Source organism: Anopheles moucheti, chromosome 2 (genome assembly GCF_943734755.1).
Source record: "Anopheles moucheti chromosome 2, idAnoMoucSN_F20_07, whole genome shotgun sequence".
Lineage (NCBI taxonomy): Eukaryota > Metazoa > Arthropoda > Insecta > Diptera > Culicidae > Anopheles > Anopheles moucheti.
The window spans coordinates 86,473,792-86,492,624 of record NC_069140.1 but is presented as its reverse complement, the minus strand read 5'-3'; the positions used below and the strand labels follow the sequence as shown (position 1 = coordinate 86,492,624).

At 48.5% G+C, this 18,833-nt stretch overlaps 3 protein-coding genes across 5 annotated transcripts; 1 reads left to right on the top strand and 2 right to left on the bottom strand.

Annotated features, from left to right (window-relative positions):
- Positions 1 to 616: 616 nt before the first annotated feature.
- On the bottom strand, positions 617 to 6,466 carry LOC128297010 (zinc finger CCCH domain-containing protein 18-like). Of its 3 annotated transcripts, none has more exons than XM_053032561.1 (6): positions 5,200 to 6,466; positions 2,786 to 4,696; positions 2,184 to 2,712; positions 1,981 to 2,087; positions 1,704 to 1,905; positions 617 to 1,315 (listed from the first exon to the last, which is right to left on the bottom strand). In XM_053032561.1, the coding sequence occupies exons 2-6, from the start codon at positions 4,616 to 4,618 to the stop codon at positions 1,140 to 1,142; spliced, it is 2,847 nt and encodes a 948-aa protein (XP_052888521.1). In that variant the 5' UTR covers positions 4,619 to 4,696; positions 5,200 to 6,466; the 3' UTR covers positions 617 to 1,139. The 3 variants fall into 3 exon arrangements, with proteins under 3 accessions (XP_052888521.1, XP_052888519.1, XP_052888520.1); XM_053032559.1 differs by having other exon boundaries at positions 6,242 to 6,466; XM_053032560.1 differs by having other exon boundaries at positions 2,786 to 6,466.
- Positions 6,467 to 6,851: 385 nt separating this feature from the next.
- LOC128301562 (phosphatidylinositol 4-kinase alpha) lies at positions 6,852 to 15,509 on the top strand. The gene is made up of 14 exons (XM_053038117.1): positions 6,852 to 6,984; positions 7,075 to 7,288; positions 7,374 to 8,135; positions 8,207 to 8,413; positions 8,521 to 8,589; positions 8,950 to 9,050; positions 9,114 to 9,276; positions 9,350 to 9,836; positions 10,617 to 10,836; positions 10,916 to 13,561; positions 13,632 to 13,752; positions 13,823 to 14,382; positions 14,473 to 14,719; positions 14,791 to 15,509. Exons 1-14 carry the CDS (start codon positions 6,895 to 6,897, stop codon positions 15,174 to 15,176), a joined length of 6,273 nt encoding a protein of 2,090 aa, XP_052894077.1. The 5' UTR covers positions 6,852 to 6,894; the 3' UTR covers positions 15,177 to 15,509.
- Positions 15,378 to 16,978, bottom strand: LOC128301571 (uncharacterized). Its single transcript, XM_053038129.1, has 5 exons — positions 16,835 to 16,978; positions 16,488 to 16,725; positions 16,318 to 16,412; positions 16,137 to 16,250; positions 15,378 to 16,066 (listed from the first exon to the last, which is right to left on the bottom strand). The coding sequence occupies exons 1-5, from the start codon at positions 16,877 to 16,879 to the stop codon at positions 15,626 to 15,628; spliced, it is 933 nt and encodes a 310-aa protein (XP_052894089.1). The 5' UTR covers positions 16,880 to 16,978; the 3' UTR covers positions 15,378 to 15,625.
- Between the last annotated feature and the right edge of the window lie 1,855 nt (positions 16,979 to 18,833).

Here is an 18,833-nt window from a genome sequence, read left to right as displayed (position 1 = left end):
CCTATTTTACTCAATGTTTACAATCCAACAAGAGAAACAACACATTTTACTCACTCTTACTATCCCGAAATCCCCTGGCGGGCATTAAAATCCAAAGAGAATGACAAAACACGTTTGCTCACTCATCATCAGTGTTTACAATCTCAAAAGAGTGATAATACTCTTTTACTCACTCTTGCAGAGTGATTATAATACAAAGAGTGATACAACAGTTATACTCACTCCTGTGTGAGTTTCTAGTCGGCACAGAGAGTGAGAGTGAGTATAGGTACAAAAGAGTGGTTAAAGGAGTCATAAAAACTCTTCGTGCTGATTTATACTCATTCACTCTCTCGAAGGTTTCAAATCACTCACTCACTCTTACTCAGCGTGCACATCTCTAATTGCCACACAGGTGAAACTCATCATCATCATCATCATACAACAATAAACAGTTCTCGGCAGACAATTGAACGCGCTTACGGCAATGATCCAGTAACGATTGCCTACCACAATTTGAATTATTTTCTGCAGGCCCTTGCACTAAAACTTCACTCTACAACAGCACATCTCTCTATGGCCTATGGATCTGGTCATAATGTAAAGTGTGACAGCAAGAGGAAGAAGTAATGTATCAAATAGTTTCATTCATCATTTATTTTATTACACTTAAATCGACACACATTTTGCTTACATGGTGAACATCCTGCTCTCCGTCATTGCGGCAGAAATTGAGTAGGATGTCCGAAACGAAACAAAACGATAAATTGTTGAATAAAAACAAAAAGTTCCTGTTTGTCTCAATGCTTAACTCTAAACTAGATCCTTTCCTTCAGTTTCTGTGGGGGGAGGTGCAGAGGGAGGGGATAGTGATAGTGTGTCCTCTAGCGGTGTCCGGTTCATCGATCCGGAGCGTAAGAAAAAAAAATGATCCCCCACGTTAATCTTCGTCATATACTGGAATGGGTTTGGGGTGTGTATGTGTGTTCTTATTTCAGTGCAACTGTGTTTTTCTGCGTTACCCAAAGCGATCGTTTGTCATTAAGCATCAGTGTACATTATGCCCAGTCGATGATGTACGGAGGAGAGTGGATGATTGTGGCGATGAAACGGAGAAATAAAGGTTTTGTGTGAGTGCGTTTGCGGGGGGGCAAAGGGATTTAAGATATTTTGGTGCGCTTTCGAGCGATCGCTTCCTCTACGGCACGCAGCTGCTTGAGCAGCTCTTCCCGGCGTGATGATTTCTTCGATGCAGCCGCATTCGCCTTCTCCATCGCCGCACTCGACGGTGGAATAACCTGTGCTCCACCCTTGCCATCGCTGGTCTTCTTTGAATCTGCAAGCGAACGTTAGTAGGAGATGAAATATGATGAGCATCTCACGGTGTTTGTGAACTCCGTCGATCAGCGCACGAACATGAACGTATACATGAATCATTCAAGAGTCGATTCCTGATTCGAATGTCACCTCACTAAACATTCCTATGAGCATAACAGTAATGAATATCCTCTATTGCTAATTAGGCGTTGTTGCTTATACAAACAATTACAAAATGATTAAGTTATGGCAATGGCCACATCGCCCCAAAATGTACACTGACCAATTGAAAGGGATTTCTATTCTTAATTTTTATCCCTTCTTGATTGATTGTTTTGATTGTATCGTCACGATCGCGCCATCAGAACGGGAATCCAAAAACATTGCAGCAAAATCGATAAACTTACCCTTCTTTCCCATGCCCGATGACTTGGTGGACTTTTCGGACGCCCGAACCTTCGCTGGTCTTCCCTTGCCTCGGGACGAACTCGATGAGCTGGAGGAGTACGAACTTTCCGAACCGGAATCACTCGAATCGGACGAACCAGAGCCGGATGAGCTCGACGCGCGTCGATGTTTTGTTGCGGCTGCTTTGTGCATCGGAGGTGACTAAAAATGTGGGAAAAGCGTAACGTAAATCGCGTGCCAACTTTCCTCGATCTCGATGTTTTGCTTATAAATTACCATTTTTCGCTTTGTTGCCACCACTTTCTCTACCATACGCTTCTCCACTGCTGGCGATGGAACGCGTTTGTCCATTCGCTTGATCGGTACGGGAGATCCTTTGCGACCTGTATGACACATACAAACAATAACGAAAATAAATATTCAGTAAACGAACAATTGCCTTAGTGCCATCATTGCCTTTACTCGGCGAGTGTACTTACCACGTCGTGGACTAACGCTTGGTGAATGGGTGCGTATCATCTTACGCACATGCGTGTTGCCCGCATGACGTTCGCTATCTTTTGACCGATGGCTATCGTAGCGGTTGCGCCTGTTCGTGGTCGGACTGGGGGAACGACTCGAATCCGAACTCGACCCGGAACGGGAGCTACTGCTGGAGCTGCTGTAAGAGGAGCTGTGGCTATAGCTACGCCGTTCACCGCCACGCCGAGCACCGCGCTTATCCCGACCGGGCGACTTCGAACGCATCCAGGGATCGTTCCAATCGTCCGCTCGCTGCAAGATCACTTCGCGGGTAACTCGCGGATGGCGTCGCTTCGAAAGATCCTCATCCTCGTACTGTGGCATACGGTGCGACGGTAGCTCCCGATAGCGGTGTGTACGTCCAAACGCATCCTCTTCGAATGGAGGAATACCGCCACCACCGCGGGGGAACTTTGAGGCCGGCGCTGGATAATCATAACCGGGCGGAACTGCTGCGGGTGGCCGTCCAGCGTACGGTGGAGATGGCTTAGGATAAAAGAAAAGAAAAACAAATAAATACTTCGTGTTTAATGCACCAGCAGGACGCTAAGTCAGCTACCGGAGGAGATGCTCGATCGCGCGTGTAGTAGTTATCCTTCTCGAGCTCATCCTGTGATAGGGAAAGGTTCATCTTTTTATCATCAAAATCAATATCCTGCTCTTTGCGTTTGTTTGCCTTGCGCATCATTTCCTTTGCGTTGCGCAAACCGCGCTCCCAGGCGCTCTCGGCAGCTCCGCCTTGCTCGACGGGACGCGATAGTGGTGCCAAACCTACCGTTGCTGGGTACGGTGCTACCACCGCAACCGGATGATGTGACGCCGCCAGATGATGCAAAGCCGCGGCCCGTTCGTGCCGATAGTCGGAGGCATACAACGGTGCCGGATGCGCACTGTATCCGGGTGGTGCGTGCGTTACCGGCACGGGACGCACCATGTCGAACATCGTGTAGTTACCCTTATCGGTCACGCCCGGGTGCAGAAAGCGGCAGCTCATGCCCCAGGTGCACTGGCCGCGCGTATAGAACCGACAGATCGGTTTCGGTTCCGATTCTTCCGGTCGCTTCTCATCCTCATCCGTTACCTCTCCTTCCTCTAGCTCTTCCCCTTCCTCCAGCTCATCATCATCACCCGCCGAACCGTCCTTGCCCGACTTGGGCTCCTCCTTTTTAGCCTTCTCCTGTGCATCGTCCGCCTTTTCCGTTTCCTTCGGTGCCTCGTTACATTCGCCCTCTTCCGCCTCGAAATCGAGCGCATCTTCGTCGTTCTTACTGTCCATCAGGTTACCGTCGAGTAGTTTATCGTGATTCCGCAGCCCGGCTCCGTTCGATCCACCGTTAATTGTGTGCTTTTCTACCTCCATGTTACGAGTCTTTCGCTCTTCGAGCTTCTGACGTAGGTCGGTAATTTTCGGTCGCTCCAGTTCACCCGTTTCGCTGTCATCTCGCTCCAACGCCGACGCGTTGGAGACTGCCGGTTCGCGGCTGTGTTCATCATCTTCCTCTTCTTCGTCCTCGTCAAGCGCACCGTCACGTCCGTGCCGTTTTACGCTTTCCACCTCACTCTCCCGATCATCCTCCTCCTCCGGTTCGGGTTCGTTGTCACTCTCGAGGCTTACGTCGCTCAAATCTTCGTGGCTCATGTTGAGTGCATTATTCTTGGCTGCCGGGCCGGTACCGGCAGTTCCCGTCCCATCCGGCCGGTGTTCCAGGGCGTCTGGCGAAGCGGGTGCTTTATCTTCACGATCCGATTCCATTTCACAGTCGGAAATTTCTTCGCCTTTTAATTTTTCGCTCAGGTTCGATGTGCTCGAATTGCGGGACAGTGACCGGCGCTGGCGATTCGAACTGCTAAGGCTACCGCGCCGATGGTGGCTACCGGTTTTGCTCGAGCTGTTGTCCGAATGATTCGATTCCTTCGAGAGCGACCGTGATCGATCGTACCGATCGGCATGATGCTGGCTGCTGCCACCATCCGGCGAAAGTGATTTAGCGCTTGGACTACGGGCGCCGGCATACATCCCCGGCGAGGAAGGATGCGATCGGGGATTATAGTTCGGAGAAAGACCAGCGGGAGAATGAACCGCATCGAACGTTTTCGGCGGGCTGGACAATGAATCCTGTTTGCCGGCGTCGTAATTCAAGCTGCCGGGTGAATTGGAACGTGACTGGGAGCGCGATCGCGACCGAGACTGTCGACCGGTTTCGCGCACACCGTCCTCTCCATCGTTGTCGATTCTATCGCCTCCGAGAGAAGCGGGCGATGGTGAACGCGAAAGTGAACCGGAATCATCTGAATGCTCAGCTTCCTGCTCCTTGGCGGCAGGACTAGCGATCTGCTCGGAATCCGAGCTGTTCGAAGCCGACGAGCCCGGTCTCGAATCATCGCTGTCCATTACCGTTGCTGGGCGATAGTCCTATGTGTGCGCGTGTTTATGTTCCTTGGTTCCTTGGTGGATCGTGGATGAACACAGCTGCAAGTGAAAGAAGTGAATTAATCTTTTTGTCATTATGAAAAAACAAGACATTTGTTTCGCATCCCACTGTTTCATTCGCGCAAGAACACTGCTATTCGTCTGAGCTTTACACCGCGAATGTCAGAAAACGTTTCTTTTGTATCGAGTTTGCTGTTGCCGTTCCTAAGGTTACCATCATCTTGTCCATGTTTGACGAGGGGTAAGGTATACTTACAGCATCGGTAACCTCATCGGAACCGGAAGCATTCGCTCCAACCCTCAACTATGTCTGTTCTTTTCCCTTGTCTTTCTCTCCCTACCACACTATCCACACATCCATTCCTCATCTTAGATCGGCCACTCGATCAAGAATTGTTTACACACATCCATACATACAGACAAACGCGCGCGCACACACACACTCACTCACTCGCACACACTGGAGAAAGAATGCAACAAATGTGATCTGGGTTCTGTAAAAAATCACATCACTGGATGGCTCGTTTGCTGTTTTCTCTTACCTTAAATATACCGGGAGGGGAAGAAGATTCGAAAGTTTAAACTGAACACAAGAGACTTGCTTTTTTCTTTTTAAACACACGAAACAAATTGGGCTAACAATGATTTTGCCCACACCGGTTAAGAAGGTAAAATTACAACTTGTTTTACTTTTCGACAGTTTTTTTGTGGTTTTTCATGTACACGTCCCGTCATACCGGACAGAAACGACGACTATGTTTTACGCTTGTTTTGGTGTTAGACCGTACTTATACTTTCGCTAACTTGGAACTAACTGGTTTACTTCACTTGTTTTGGAACCAAACGATACACCACCCACAGGGACTTTTAGGTGACACCACCACTTTCCGGATTGTTCCGGCGCCGGAACCTCCCGAACATTGCCCTACTGCGATCGTTGCAAATACTACTAGAACAGCAACAACCACCGATCGAACTATGCCAATTTGGCAAACGACTAACAATGAGCGCACAGCAGTTTTTCGCAATGGACATTTTACGCATTTTTCATACAGTTACACGTGAACCGAACCCGAACTAATCATTCCCGACGAGAGTAGCCGAGAATGCTATACATTTTCACTCAACTGCAAACTTCGCTTTTTTGCTTTGCTTGATTGTACATACGCAAAGGTCACACCACCATCTTGTTTCTCGGCGCTGCTGGCTGGCGGCGTCACCGTGTTGATGAGCAATGGCGATGGGGTAAAGAAAACTGTATATCAACATTCACTCGTATGCGATCATCATGTTTCCGTACCGGGACGAACGCTTAATAATTTCTGCACTCTTCCGTGCTTCCGTTGGTCGTTCCGGGTGTTGGACACCTTTGCAAAACGTTGGAACGGGAACCGCCGGACGGAACGCGCCGCCTTTGTTTGTGCGTGTCCCGTTGTTTACTTGAAAGAATTAGTCCCAATGCGTTGGAGATTTTGGCATTGGGTTTTTTTTTTCTTTTATCGGTAAATACTACGGCCAAAAGAAATGGACTATAGCACAGAGAGTAATGGTAGTTTTGCCTGGCCCATGGACGTCGGTTCTTACCTTCTGCGAAAGAATCAAACAACGGAACGCAGGGCCTGTGTGTGTGTGTGTGCAGCGGGACAGCGCAAGTGTTATATCGCGGCAGCCGAACCGTTTCGCAACCGCTATCCGTTGGCCGGAAGATGATGCGATGAAACGATGCCAAATTTGCAGTCGATACACGGTCTCGTTGCACGTCGCACGCCGGGAGGAAAAATCGATAATTTTCCGAGAAACGCACCAGTCCGGTTTCCACCTGCGACCACGCTGAAGAAAAAAAGCGAATGAAGAATGCAATCTCCTTTTTGACAGCTTTGACATGTGGGCAGTGCACGGTGGGCGAGCAGCTGGTCGAAAACTACAATTAATTTGTGATCAATATTACTGCGTGATTTGCTATTGTTTTTGGCGCGATAAAACCACAAAATAGCAATTTATTTTGCCGAGTTGTTTTAGCACAATCATGGTTATTCGTTCGTATTTTGTTAAAAACAAACAAATTGCCCGAACCGTTTATAAACGGTTCGAGCAGACGGATAATCCCTCTGCTCGAGTCTTCCACCATTTGGCTAAACGTCAAATGAGAAAGTAAATAAAAAAGGATCGAAGAAAATTTGCTGCAAAGGTTGAAGGCAGCTGAAAATAGTGATAAGTGATTAAAATATCCTGTGATCATGGTGGGAAACGAGCGCTTTTCGTTTCAAAAAACCGTCCAATGTTTAGCCCGTGTGCTGGCCATGATTAAACCCACACCGTGGGAAAAGGTATGGGACTGTTTAAGCCACCAAATCCCCTTCTCTAGACTTGGCCCTGAGTCATAGTAACTTTTTTTATTGCTCCATTTTTTACTGCAGGTGCAAACACTGTTCAAGTATTGTCCCCAGGAAAATGCGGCGGGAGTGTTTTGTCTTGATGCCCGGGCACAGGACGCAGTGATTGCTCTGGGGCTATACTTTCTCGAGAGTGGTTATCAGTATTCGAAGGAAATCATCCCATACTTGCTACGGCTCGCCAAAGCCCTGCCGAAGGCTGTTTGGATCGATGACGTCAAGCCTAACAAAATCGATAGTGAGTATAGCAACCCTCCTGGGTGGGGAGAACAATTCCCCAGTGACAAGAGTTTAGCTTCATTTTGCAACACATTATCTTGCAGAAATACCGACGGCGGAAAAATTTAGCTTCTGTCTTAACAGCCTACTGTCCGATATAGCGGTCGGATGTCCGGAACATCGCGATGAAATCATCCTGAACCAGGTGGAAGTGTTGACCGTGTTGACCAACATGATCAAGGGTAGTAAGGAGAGCAACACACTTCCACCTATTATCCTTTGCAAAGCGACGGTTCCACTGCTGCTCGGGATGAGCCGTTCGATGGGTCGTTATGCGGCTTGTGATCCGCCTCTGCTATGTCGGCTTTTCCCAAAGGATGAAATATTGGTGGTAAAGTCGGCCGAAACGCCACTTTCGTGCGATGCGAAAGATAGCACGAGCGTTAGCCAGTTCCGTTCGATCATACCGCGTTCGATGTCGGGCAGCCTGTCCATGGATGCGGGCGAAACGGAAAAATCGATCAACAGCAACCGGAAAAAGCTCAGCTCGTTCTACTCCGTGCCGTACGATCCGACGACGTACTTTTTCGCAAAGTACGGTTCGAGCTTTAATCAGTTCCCGAATATGCGTTTCTGCGACTCGATGGAGAAAAACGATCGGCTACAGTTTCCAATCAACCATTTGCAGACCATTTTTGCGCTGGCAAAAAAGCTTCTCACCAAAGAAACGCTGGAACATTTGGACGAACAGGCGGGCGATATATATGCGCTAAATCAGATTAAGCCGTACGGGTATAAAAGTTTCTCCGAAACCATCAATCTGGTAATGGTGACGCTGCTGCGAGAGATACTGCAAAATCAAACAGGTAAAATGCGTTTTTTTTTTTTATACCAGGCAAAGAGCGTATGGTAAATGATGGTTTTAATGTTATTCCAGATTTACCAACACCTTTCACGAAGGATGTGCAAGAGTTTGTTAAGCGTTTGTTCTTGATCGGTCAGACGGAGCTACAGAACAAGCAGTACGATGTGCTCGACCGTGTACGGGACCCTACGAATATTGTCGTGAACAAGTACAAGATCAACGTAATGGCCAATGCTGCGTGTGTTGATTTGCTCGTATGGGCAATCGGTGATGAAACTGGTACGTTTAGCAAAGGGTAACGGGAATTCCGGTTTCCGTACACACTGTTCTACACGCGCTCCAATCGGCACTTTCTTCTATTCTCACGCCATTTTTATCGGTTCCAGTCCACAACTTGAGCGATCTGCTAACGTATCTGCAAGAAAGTTTATCATTCACGATGGGTTTAGGTGATGGTTTGATGGTTTTCTTGGTTTTGGTTTGATTGTTTATTATGAGTTATATGTTTCGTTCTGGTTTTACCTTTTTCCGTTACTTGCTATCCTATGTTTTCAGGCCGTTCGATAGCTTTTGCGTTATTTTTCCATGGGGATTGGGTTACGCTTTGGATAGGGTTGTTGGGTAAAAATTGTAAAAAAGAAAGCGAAATTCCAACACGCAAGGCAATGCGGGTTCTGTTTTATGTCTTTGCTGCTAGCGCTGAAGTGATCCTCATTGCTTCTCTCCATTGATTGCGCAGGCTCCTCTTGCTCGATTGTGAGGAAACGTTAGTGAAGTGTGAAAACGCTAATCAGTTCGTTAAAAACTTATTTCAGAGGCGGATAAACTGTGCAGTCGACTTTACCAGAAGCTAAACTCGGTACTGGGACACAAGGTGGTGATGGATCATATGCCACTATTGATGGTTTGCTTGGAGGTAATCATTCACTCTTCTATATCAGTTGCCTTTATTAAATAGCTTGATATGTTTTTCCTGCAGGGATTGGGTAAATTAGCGCAAAAGTTCCCCAATATTGCGGGAACATCGATATCGTACTTGCGTGACTTCCTGGTAGATCCGAGCCCTATTCTGACGAAGCTACACGTTCAATCACAAGCACAAACAAAGAAGGATAAAGAAAATGCACCTTTCCGTATCGTGGGTAAGTTGTGCTAGAATTAATCATGTATTGCCTACCATTAATTGACACTTTTGCGCTCTTCCACGTGGTGCAGTGCAAGGTTCCGACTTTAAAGCGTTCGATCATGCGACACACCCGAAAGGGCTCACCAAGTCCGCTCAGGAAGCGTTCGAAGCGCTGCGTGATGCAGCCATCGAAAATCTCAGCATTGCGCTGCGTGCGGCACACGCGCTGGATCAGTACTGTGTGCCGGCCCTAGTGGCGAACGTTTCCAATCGGTTGTTTACCGCGGAAAAGCAGGAAAGTGAATCGAGCCTGGTGTCGTTGAACATTATCGTCATGTTGGGTCATGTGGCGGTCGCCCTGAAGGATACGCCGAAGACGACCAACAACATTCTTCAGTTTTTCATCCAGCGCTTCTGCAAGGTACCGTCCGAGCAGAACGTGCTGATCGTCGATCAGCTCGGGTGCATGATCATCTCCAAGTGTGAACCGCAGGTGTTCGAGGAGATTATGAAAATGTTTACGCGCGTCACCGTACAGGCGGCATCGCTCGCGTACTCGACAAATCCGGAGCAAAGGTAATGTTTCGGGTGCTGGGTAGGAGCCAGCCAGTGTCTTACGATCACCATTCCACCCCCATTTGGTTTATGTGTTCTGTGTACCTAATTGGCTAACTTCATACCGATCCTTCATGACTGTTGTACATTTCATTCGACTTCATTTGTATATTTAATACTAAAGCGGTTTAAATAATTCCCTTGCTTCGGAGAGTAATTTTAAATGTTTTTTTTTTTAAATTCAAAACTTTATTAGTTTTTGTTAATGTAATTTGTGCCATATTTTAAATTGTTTGCCATATTTTAATACTCTTCTAGTAAAATACTTTGCCCTGTTGTAAGTTTTTAAACCGTTTCACAGTTTCGTACAGTACATCTCACTCTGTTTTGTCAAATGATATTACAGTTTTTCAAGCTATTTCAGATACATCCCCGATTTCCCGATGCATGCTCCGTGTACTCTCTTTCTCTTTCTGCGTTCTTTTCCTATTACACACTACCGTACTCTCTACGCCGTGCCCGCGCACACGCGTGTCGGATCCCATTTGTTTCTCTCACCCCGGGGGCTCAATGGTTTGTCACGAAACACCAAGGCGGAAAACTCACTTCCGGAGAGTATCCGCGTTTTTTTGTTGCGCCTTTTGTGTTTTGCTTTTTGCTACCTCATCTGTGTGACGTCGCGATCAGTCATCTAAATTTTTATTCTCCAAAATTTTTGCTTCCACCACGACATCCCCACTGTGCGGTGTTCGCGCCCGGTCGCGTTATGGCGGTGTTAAAAAAAACGAACAGTGTTTACAGGAAATCGTACCATCACGTGTCGGATGCGGTAGTGAACGCGCTGGCCAACATTGCCGCCAACATACAGGGCGAGCTGGAGATGTTGGATTTGCTTGGAAAGCTGCTGGAGCTGTTTGTGCAGATTGGGCTCGAGGCGGAACGTTCATCCGACAATACGTCCGGAGCGCAGAAGGCTAGCTCGAGTGCTGGCAATCTTGGAATGCTAATTCCTGTGATTGCGGTTAGTATTAGAACTGTGTCTTTTATCATCTTTTTATTAGAAATGTTGTCCTAATTGCTTGTATTTGCATTATTTTTAGGTTCTCGTAAGACGACTTCCTCCGATCAAGAATCCCAAACAACGGCTGCATAAACTATTTAAGGACTTCTGGCTGTACTGCGTCGTGATGGGATTCACCAACTCGCGTCTGTGGCCCTCCGACTGGTACCAGGGTGTGCAGCAGATCGCGGCCAAATCACCGCTGCTCATCTCCCAAACCGCCCACCGGTCGGAGATGCGTGAGCTTAACTACACGTCCGCGATCCGATCGGGTAGCGTTAGCTTGATGGAGCTTCGCAATCAAATTCTGCTGCTGCTAGACCATCCGCCGGCCGACATAACGGCCTGCATCAACAAGCTCACGTTCGCCCAGTGCGCTTACCTGCTGAGCGTGTACTGGTTGGAGATATTGCGCGTCGAGAACGCGTCCGAACCGAGCCTGGAACCGATCCTGAGCTACCTTTGCGACAATGCGCTGCTAAAGGACAAGTACGGCATGTGGCAATGTGTGCGCTGCATCGGCGATCAGGTGTTCGAAAAGTTTCGCAGCGTGCTACTTGCGCAAGATTCGGTGCGCGAAAAGGTGCTGGAATCGCAAGCGATGCTACTGCTGGTGTACTTCAACCACATCCACAAGCAAATCCAGCTGGTTGCTGACCAGTACCTGTCGCAGCTGGTCGACAAGTTCCCGCATTTGCTGTGGAATCGCAAGGTGCTGTGGTGCATGCTGGACGTACTGCAACTGCTCGCCTTTTCGCTTACGCTCGATCCGAACGAGGAAACGCCGACGCTTCGCGTCGCCTCGACGCCCTACACGTTGCAGCTGATGGACAGTTTGCCGGCGCGCGAAAGTCGCGTGAAGGATTTCGCCGATCGCTGCCAGGGCATCGTGAACGAGGCGATGAAATGGGCACCGAAGTCAACGCGCAGCCATCTGCAGGAGTACCCGAATCAGGTGCCCTCGACGACGCTTTCCAATCACAGCGGATTGGCGCTGGCAGTGGATTCCATCCTTCACACGTGGGTAACGAATGCTTCTATTCCGACAACGACGAAACGCCCGCACTGCGTCAACAGCGACACATCGAAGTTTGTGTCCGTGCTGTGTTTGCGTAGCAAGTACGCTGGCGAAATTTCCGGCCTGCTGTCCGTGCTGGAGGATGAAGACAAAAAGGGGCTAGCGGATCGGCTCGTGAAGGACGTGTGGGACGCTTGTGCGGAGAAGAGCGACCCGAAACATCGCGGTGCGTTGTGGCGTGCCACGGCCTATCTGATACTTTGCTCGAGCGCCAACCGGAAGCTGCTGCACGCAATTTCCTCCTCCCAGGTGCAGCTGTTCACCGAGAGCGCGATGGAGACGGCGGTAGAGTGTTGGCAGTGGATACTGACCGCGCGGCAGGATCTCGAACTGTGCTTCATACAGGAGATGGTCACCGCCTGGCAGACGACGTTCGACAAACGGATGGGCCTGTTCTCGGAGGAGAACGATGTGGCGAGCCCGCTGGCAGCGTACGAAGGTTGCCGGTTGGTGCCGAAACCGATCGTTGTCGCACCGCACCTGATCTGGCTGCAGCTACTGTCGGAGATGGTCGACACGGCGAAGTACTGCAATCGGGACAAGGTGGAAATGTTCTGCATGTTGCTGCATCGATGTTTGCCATTCAGCCGGGATTTCAAACAGAACCGTCACATCTCCACGGTCGGGTGCCGGTTTAAGCTGTTGCAGTGTGGGCTTTCCCTGCTGCAGGGCAATACCATCCCGAAGTCGCTCGCACGCAACATACTGCGCGAACGGATTTACGCGAACGCGCTCGATTACTTCTGCGGGCCGCAGCTCTGCCCGAGCCAATCCCGGGAAGCGTTGCTCGAGGACATCTCGATACTGCTAAAGTTCTGGCAGACGATGCGCAGCGAGAAGAAACATCTGGTCGCGTCGGAGGTGAGCGATTACGAGCTGCACACCGCGTCGGTGAATCTGTCCGTGCAGAAAGTTTCGCTCGATACGGTGTCGCTCGCGGGCAGTGAAGTCGCACGGTCGACGAGCAGCGGAAATGCCGGCTGGTACAATACGATCCCACACTCGACGTCGACCCTGTCGAAGCGATCGGCACGCATTAAGCGTCCACCGTACCCGAAGGATGCGTACGATAAGGATTACATGAAGAAGCGCAACCTGATACTGGAGCTTCTCGCGGTCGAGATTGAGTTTATGCTGATTTGGGCCAATCCGCTCTCGCTGCCCGAGCTGCAAATTCCCGGTGAAGAGTCCGTAGTCGAATGGCGTGCCCGGCCGGTGAAGTTGAACGTGTGGCGTGATTTTACGCGCCTTGCCTGGTCGTACAATCCGGCCCTGGCCGTGTTTTTGCCCCAGCGCATCCGGAACGCGGAAACGATCGAGGACGAGGTGACGCGGTTGGTGTGTTCCGACCCGATGGCGGCCGTACACATCCCGGAAGCGCTCAAGTATCTCGTCACCACCAAGACCGTGCTGAACGAATCGCCCGAGCTGGTGTACATGCTGACCTGGGCGCGGGTGAATCCGATCCAAGCGTTGTCCTACTTTTCGCGTCAATATCCGACCCATCCGCTCACGGCACAGTACGCGGTGATGACGCTGAACTCGTACCCGGCGGAAGCGGTCCTTCCGTACATTCCGCAGCTTGTGCAAGCGTTACGACACGACACGGTAAGGATGGAACATTTGTTTAGGTTTAGGCATACGGTAATGGCATACTATTTGTTGAATTTTTCCGCAGATGGGTTATGTGACGGAGCTGATCAAACACATCTCGAAACGATCGCAAATTGTGGCCCACCAGCTCGTTTGGAACATGCAGACCAACATGTACATCGACGAGGAGATGCATCATCGAGACTGTAATGCCGAACTCCATTTCCTTTTCCGGAACATTGCGTCTAACGGGGTGCTCTGCCTATTTCTTTGCAGCTCTTTACGATGCGCTGGAATCGCTGTCCCAAAACATCATCTCCTCCCTGTCCGGACCGGCAAAACGGTTCTACGAACGGGAGTTTGATTTCTTCGGCAAAATTACCGCCGTCAGTGGTGAAATTCGATCCTTCCCGAAAGGGCAAGCGCGGAAGAAGGCTTGCCTGGAGGCGCTGAGCCGCATCAAGGTGCAGTCCGGCTGCTACCTTCCATCGAACCCCGAAGCGATGGTGCTCGACATTGACTACAACAGCGGCACACCGATGCAAAGTGCGGCGAAGGCACCGTATCTGGCCCGGTTCCGCGTACAGCGCTGCGGCATTACCGAGCTGGAAACGATGGCGATGGAAGTGTCGAACAATCCCGACTCGCAGATCGATGGACCGCGGTTGAATTCGCTCGGTCCGGAAGCGTGGCAGGCGGCCATTTTCAAGGTGGGCGATGATGTGCGACAGGATATGCTGGCACTGCAGGTGATCTCCATCTTTAAGAACGTATTCCAGCAGGTCGGTTTGGAGCTGTATCTGTTTCCTTATCGTGTCGTTGCCACTGCACCGGGGGTAAGTGGAAAGAGAATTATTGCGCTCACCGATAAATTACTTATATGCGATGTATTGTTTACTCGCCCCCCCCCCCCCCCCCCCCAACAGTGCGGTGTTATCGAGTGTGTACCGAATGCGAAATCGCGCGATCAGTTAGGTCGGCAGACGGATTTCGGGCTGTACGAGTACTTCCTGCATCAGTACGGTGATGAAACATCGAAGGAGTTCCAATCGGCACGCAGCAACTTTGTCAAGTCGATGGCGGCGTATTCGGTGATCGGTTACCTTTTGCAGATCAAGGATCGTCATAATGGCAACATTATGATTGATAAGGATGGCCATATTATTCACATCGGTACGGAGGACATATACGAACAGCTGGGAACTTTTTTTTCGTACTAATTGTTCTCTCCTTTCTGGTTGTAGATTTTGGTTTCATGTTTGAATCATCGCCTGGTGGTAACATCGGGTTCGAACCCGATCTCAAACTAACGGACGAGATGGTAATGGTGATGGGTGGCAAAATGGAGGCGGCACCGTTTAAGTGGTTCTGCGATCTGTGTGTCCAGTCGTTCCTTGCCATTCGCCCGTACCAGGACGCCATCGTGACGCTGGTATCGCTCATGCTCGATACCGGTTTGCCGTGTTTCCGGGGTCAAACGATTACGCTGCTCAAGCAGCGATTCGTGCCAACGAAGAACAGCAAGGAGGCGGCCGCACACATGCTGGGTGTGATACGGAACTCGTACCAAAACTTCCGCACGCGCACGTACGACATGATCCAGTATTACCAAAATCAAATTCCATACTAAGAGGGTGATGCGCGCGTAACACCTAATTTAACCTTACACGGGGGGCCGTAAATGGTGGGCACAGGGATATAGCATTCAATTTTTTGTTACCAAAGGTACACGGTGTAGTATGCAAATGATGGACATGACCTGTAGGGTTACTTTAGATCAAATCTATGTATGTGAATGTAACGTAGCCAATTATCGGTGTGTGGTAGATAATATCGTTCGTTGTTACTCTATTTGTTGGAACGTAGGTAAAACAGCCTAAAACATAAATAAATGTTCTTCACGATCAAACGATCTTTGTTGGGTTTTGATTCGAGCACTTCGAGGCTGTTGACTCCAATGTACCACATACCTCACTAGGTCACGTCGTGCCATAAAGTTTTCATTCCTCATTCACGATTCTCTTGTGCTGTGTATTTTTACATGCTATTTACATTAAACCTATGCCACCCTTAACTCTTTTAACTGTCATACGCGAAACCGAAATCTTTTTCAAACGCTTCCTTCTGTGTTGCGGCAATGAGTTCCTGGATTTGGATCCGAAGTTTCCGTTTGGTGCGCGGGGAAAATTGTTTCATCTGCAGCGCGATACTATGCCCGTACACTTCATCATCGTCTTTCACGTTCCGTATGCTGCAGCCGGGTACGTCTTCGTAAAACGTTTGCTCAACCGGTGAAGGTGGGTTTGAAATTGCTTCCACTTTTATAGCAATGAATTCCGGTTCCCTTGACGCGCCGGAATGGTTAGGAAGCGAACGTTCAACCTCATTCAGCGAGCTAGTTGAGTTCGGTGCAGCAGATGGTATCGGTTTAAAGCTTGTACGACTGGATGGTTCTAGAATCTTCAGTCTCTTTACCAGCGCTGGAGGATGTGGATTGATTCTTTCAGTTTTTGGGGAAAACTGTAATACACGTTCAAATGGAATTATATTATTAATGAGAAAATGAGTATAACCATTAGTAGTTACTTACGTGTTTGTCTCTTTCACCATTTGTTCTGGAACGCTGTATGTTGGGTCGTTGAACTGATGGCCTTTTTACCAACCGTGCTTGATCCGAATCTTCTGGTACGAGTTTTGTTGGCAGCTGAATGAACAGATGAACGCAATTTCATTTCCCCAAGAGATAGGAATGGAAAACATCAGCTACTTACGGATATTGCTGGTGGTTCGGCATCTTCACCGGGCGTATTTGCAAAACTCAGGGCAGAATAGTACGGCCACTTAACGACCTGCAGTGCATCGGGATCTGAACGAAATAATCATTACCTATTATGACCAATGGAAACCGATCAAGTTCGCGGTAGCAACCCACTATGATTACCTCCATTTTTTGCTCTCTTCTTAACAGCGCATCTGTACTGCCTCAGTGACGATCGGAGCGAACTCCATTTGGCAAACAGATCGTCCGCATTGTGTCCCATGCTGATGGAAAGCGATTCCCATGCTTTATCGCGGGCCTGCTTGTTCTTATAGTGTTCGTGTGTATGATCCCACAAGCAACTGTGTAGTTTCACCTCCGATATGAAATGTAGCGTTTCCTGCATGCTCATTTCCACGCACTGAAACGAAGGCAAACAAACATAAGAGCAACAGCATAAAATTAATCAAAACAACGCATCATCAACGGTGGGAGATTTTGCTCACCGAAGAATTTAATGTACTACTTACCCTCACTTTCGGTCTTATCTTTTTTGTCACTTGAAAGTCTGTCATCTTAATGTTGTTACTTGGTTTTATATGCGGCCTGAATGAATTAATTTCTCAAGGAACTAAAGGCGATAACTTTATTTACCACCGCAGCTCATCGGTAGGCGTTTGTGGAAAATGTAAACAATGTTTGAATGTCACTCTTAACCAAGGTGTCTATAGCTCCTCTTTAAGCTTTATAGACGAAAGATGTGACAGAGCTTTGAAAAATATAAATTCCACTTGTTATGCACCTTTTTATGGATGTTTGTGTCTCATTAAGCATACAAAATCTATTATATTTTAAATGTATGCTATTATCCAATTTAATATACATTCTATCCGTTTGCACAACTACACATTTCCAACCAATGTATATTAGAGCATTTCCACTGCAGATGGAAGGAGAAAGAACACTCACAAAGAAGTTGCATCTCGCTTGTACGCCCGTTTCCAAACTCTCGCTCTCTCGAATTGTGCCGCCGCACAGTGGAAACCGGCCCATGCAACCTCGTCCAAAAGTTGAAGAGAGCTACCCATGCAAACCATTCCACGGCTGGCCGTATTATTGCTCTCCCAGTGTACGCGTTCGGATCGTGCGTGTGGATCGTGCGCCCAGCGGGAAAATTAAACAAGTAAAATCCTTTGGCTACGGAAAACAAACGCATTGTGATGCATCAAATTTCATCGCAGTAGTGTAGGAATGTCGGGCATTTTTTGTTGAAAACTACAATACCAGTGTAAATTGTGCGTGTGCTTTGTTGATGGGTGATTTTACTCGGAAAAGTGAATTTAGCCTTTAGAATCGAATTTAGTTTTTAAGTGGTTCGTGTGGTGGTGAAGTTGTGACAGTTTTTTTTTTGGTTGAGAGCTACGAATTGATTGAGTCACGAAATTTAGTGAACAAGCACGGAAAGCTTTGTGCAGTGCTCGGCACATAACCAATAGAACGAGCGATTGTGCCATCATCTACAGATGGAGCGGTAGCAGCAGCATGAGCAGCAACATTCGACCATATTTACTAGGTTGGTACAGTGTATTAATCCAATTGCATACATTTTCCACCAGCCAGGCATTGGCACCGTTCCGATTTTCGCAACTTGCCTCCCCTATCCAACCCCCAGCGGGTGCCCGGAAATGCAACCTGCATCACCGTTCAACTAAAACGTTATGCGTTTGCAGTTTTGTTGTTGTTGCTGTTTTGTTTGCTGTTCCTGTTTCGTTTGCCGTATCACCTTTCCCTTGTGCACTGGTCCGAAAGGGTGTTCCCGGAAGGTGCGGAGCAACCGAGAGGCTGCGTTTTGTTGCGCTTCGTTTCGCTAAGTGCGTTTGGTTGCACTTGAAACCAAAAAAAAAAGTATGGACGAACAAAATGGAATAGCGCTTGTGTGCGTGTGTGTGCTGTGCGTGGGCAAAAGTGTATGTATGTGTGCGTGTTTGTGTCGGTTGCTTGAACAGCATGTGTGCTATGGTTTGTCGCAGGGGAATGGAAGAATGGGCGGAAGAAATTCAAGGCAAATGCAAGATGCATCACACACGCCTGCTACGACAATGCATTCCCGGGCAGCTTGCTGGATGCTGCGAAGCCAAGAAACATATAACATTTCAGAGGGCTTTATGTCTCTGAGTGTTTGGTGCGTGTTGTTCTTTATCAGCGAACGCAGGGCCCCGAAGACGGGTAAAGCAATGACCGAAAATGGAAGAAGTTTGCCTGCAGGCAAAGACACGAAGGAGATGACCAAAGTGTTTACAAAAGACCCCCAACAACGTCCACAAATGTGAGCCCACTATTTGAATCAACGCAACGGGAACGGCCTTTGATCAAAGTGTGCCGGGGAGTTTTGTTCTGATGTGTGCGATACGGTTGACAATAGGTGTTTGGGTGTTTGATATTGATAATTAAAGTAAAAAGGGGCAACTTTCCCGAACTTTGTCTCACCTTCCCGAACCCGCAACAATTAGCGTTTATTGCAAAACGATG

Excerpts from the sequence above, each read along its gene's own strand:
- LOC128297010 (XM_053032560.1), bottom strand. The coding sequence starts at position 4,618 with ATGGACAGCGATGATTCGAGACCGGGCTCGTCGGCTTCGAACAGCTCG. Across the intron at positions 2,088-2,183 it reads AAGCGTTAGTCCACGACGTG|GTCGCAAAGGATCTCCCGTA; the intron begins GTAAGTACACTC and ends TGTGTCATACAG. Across the intron at positions 1,316-1,703 it reads ATCGGGCATGGGAAAGAAGG|ATTCAAAGAAGACCAGCGAT; the intron begins GTAAGTTTATCG and ends GTTCGCTTGCAG.
- LOC128301562 (XM_053038117.1), top strand. The coding sequence starts at position 6,895 with ATGGTGGGAAACGAGCGCTTTTCGTTTCAAAAAACCGTCCAATGTTTA. Across the intron at positions 13,562-13,631 it reads AAGCGTTACGACACGACACG|ATGGGTTATGTGACGGAGCT; the intron begins GTAAGGATGGAA and ends ATTTTTCCGCAG. Across the intron at positions 14,720-14,790 it reads TGGCCATATTATTCACATCG|ATTTTGGTTTCATGTTTGAA; the intron begins GTACGGAGGACA and ends TTCTGGTTGTAG.
- LOC128301571 (XM_053038129.1), bottom strand. The coding sequence starts at position 16,879 with ATGACAGACTTTCAAGTGACAAAAAAGATAAGACCGAAAGTGAGG. Across the intron at positions 16,413-16,487 it reads GAAGAGAGCAAAAAATGGAG|ATCCCGATGCACTGCAGGTC; the intron begins GTAATCATAGTG and ends TATTTCGTTCAG. Across the intron at positions 16,067-16,136 it reads ATGGTGAAAGAGACAAACAC|TTTTCCCCAAAAACTGAAAG; the intron begins GTAAGTAACTAC and ends CGTGTATTACAG.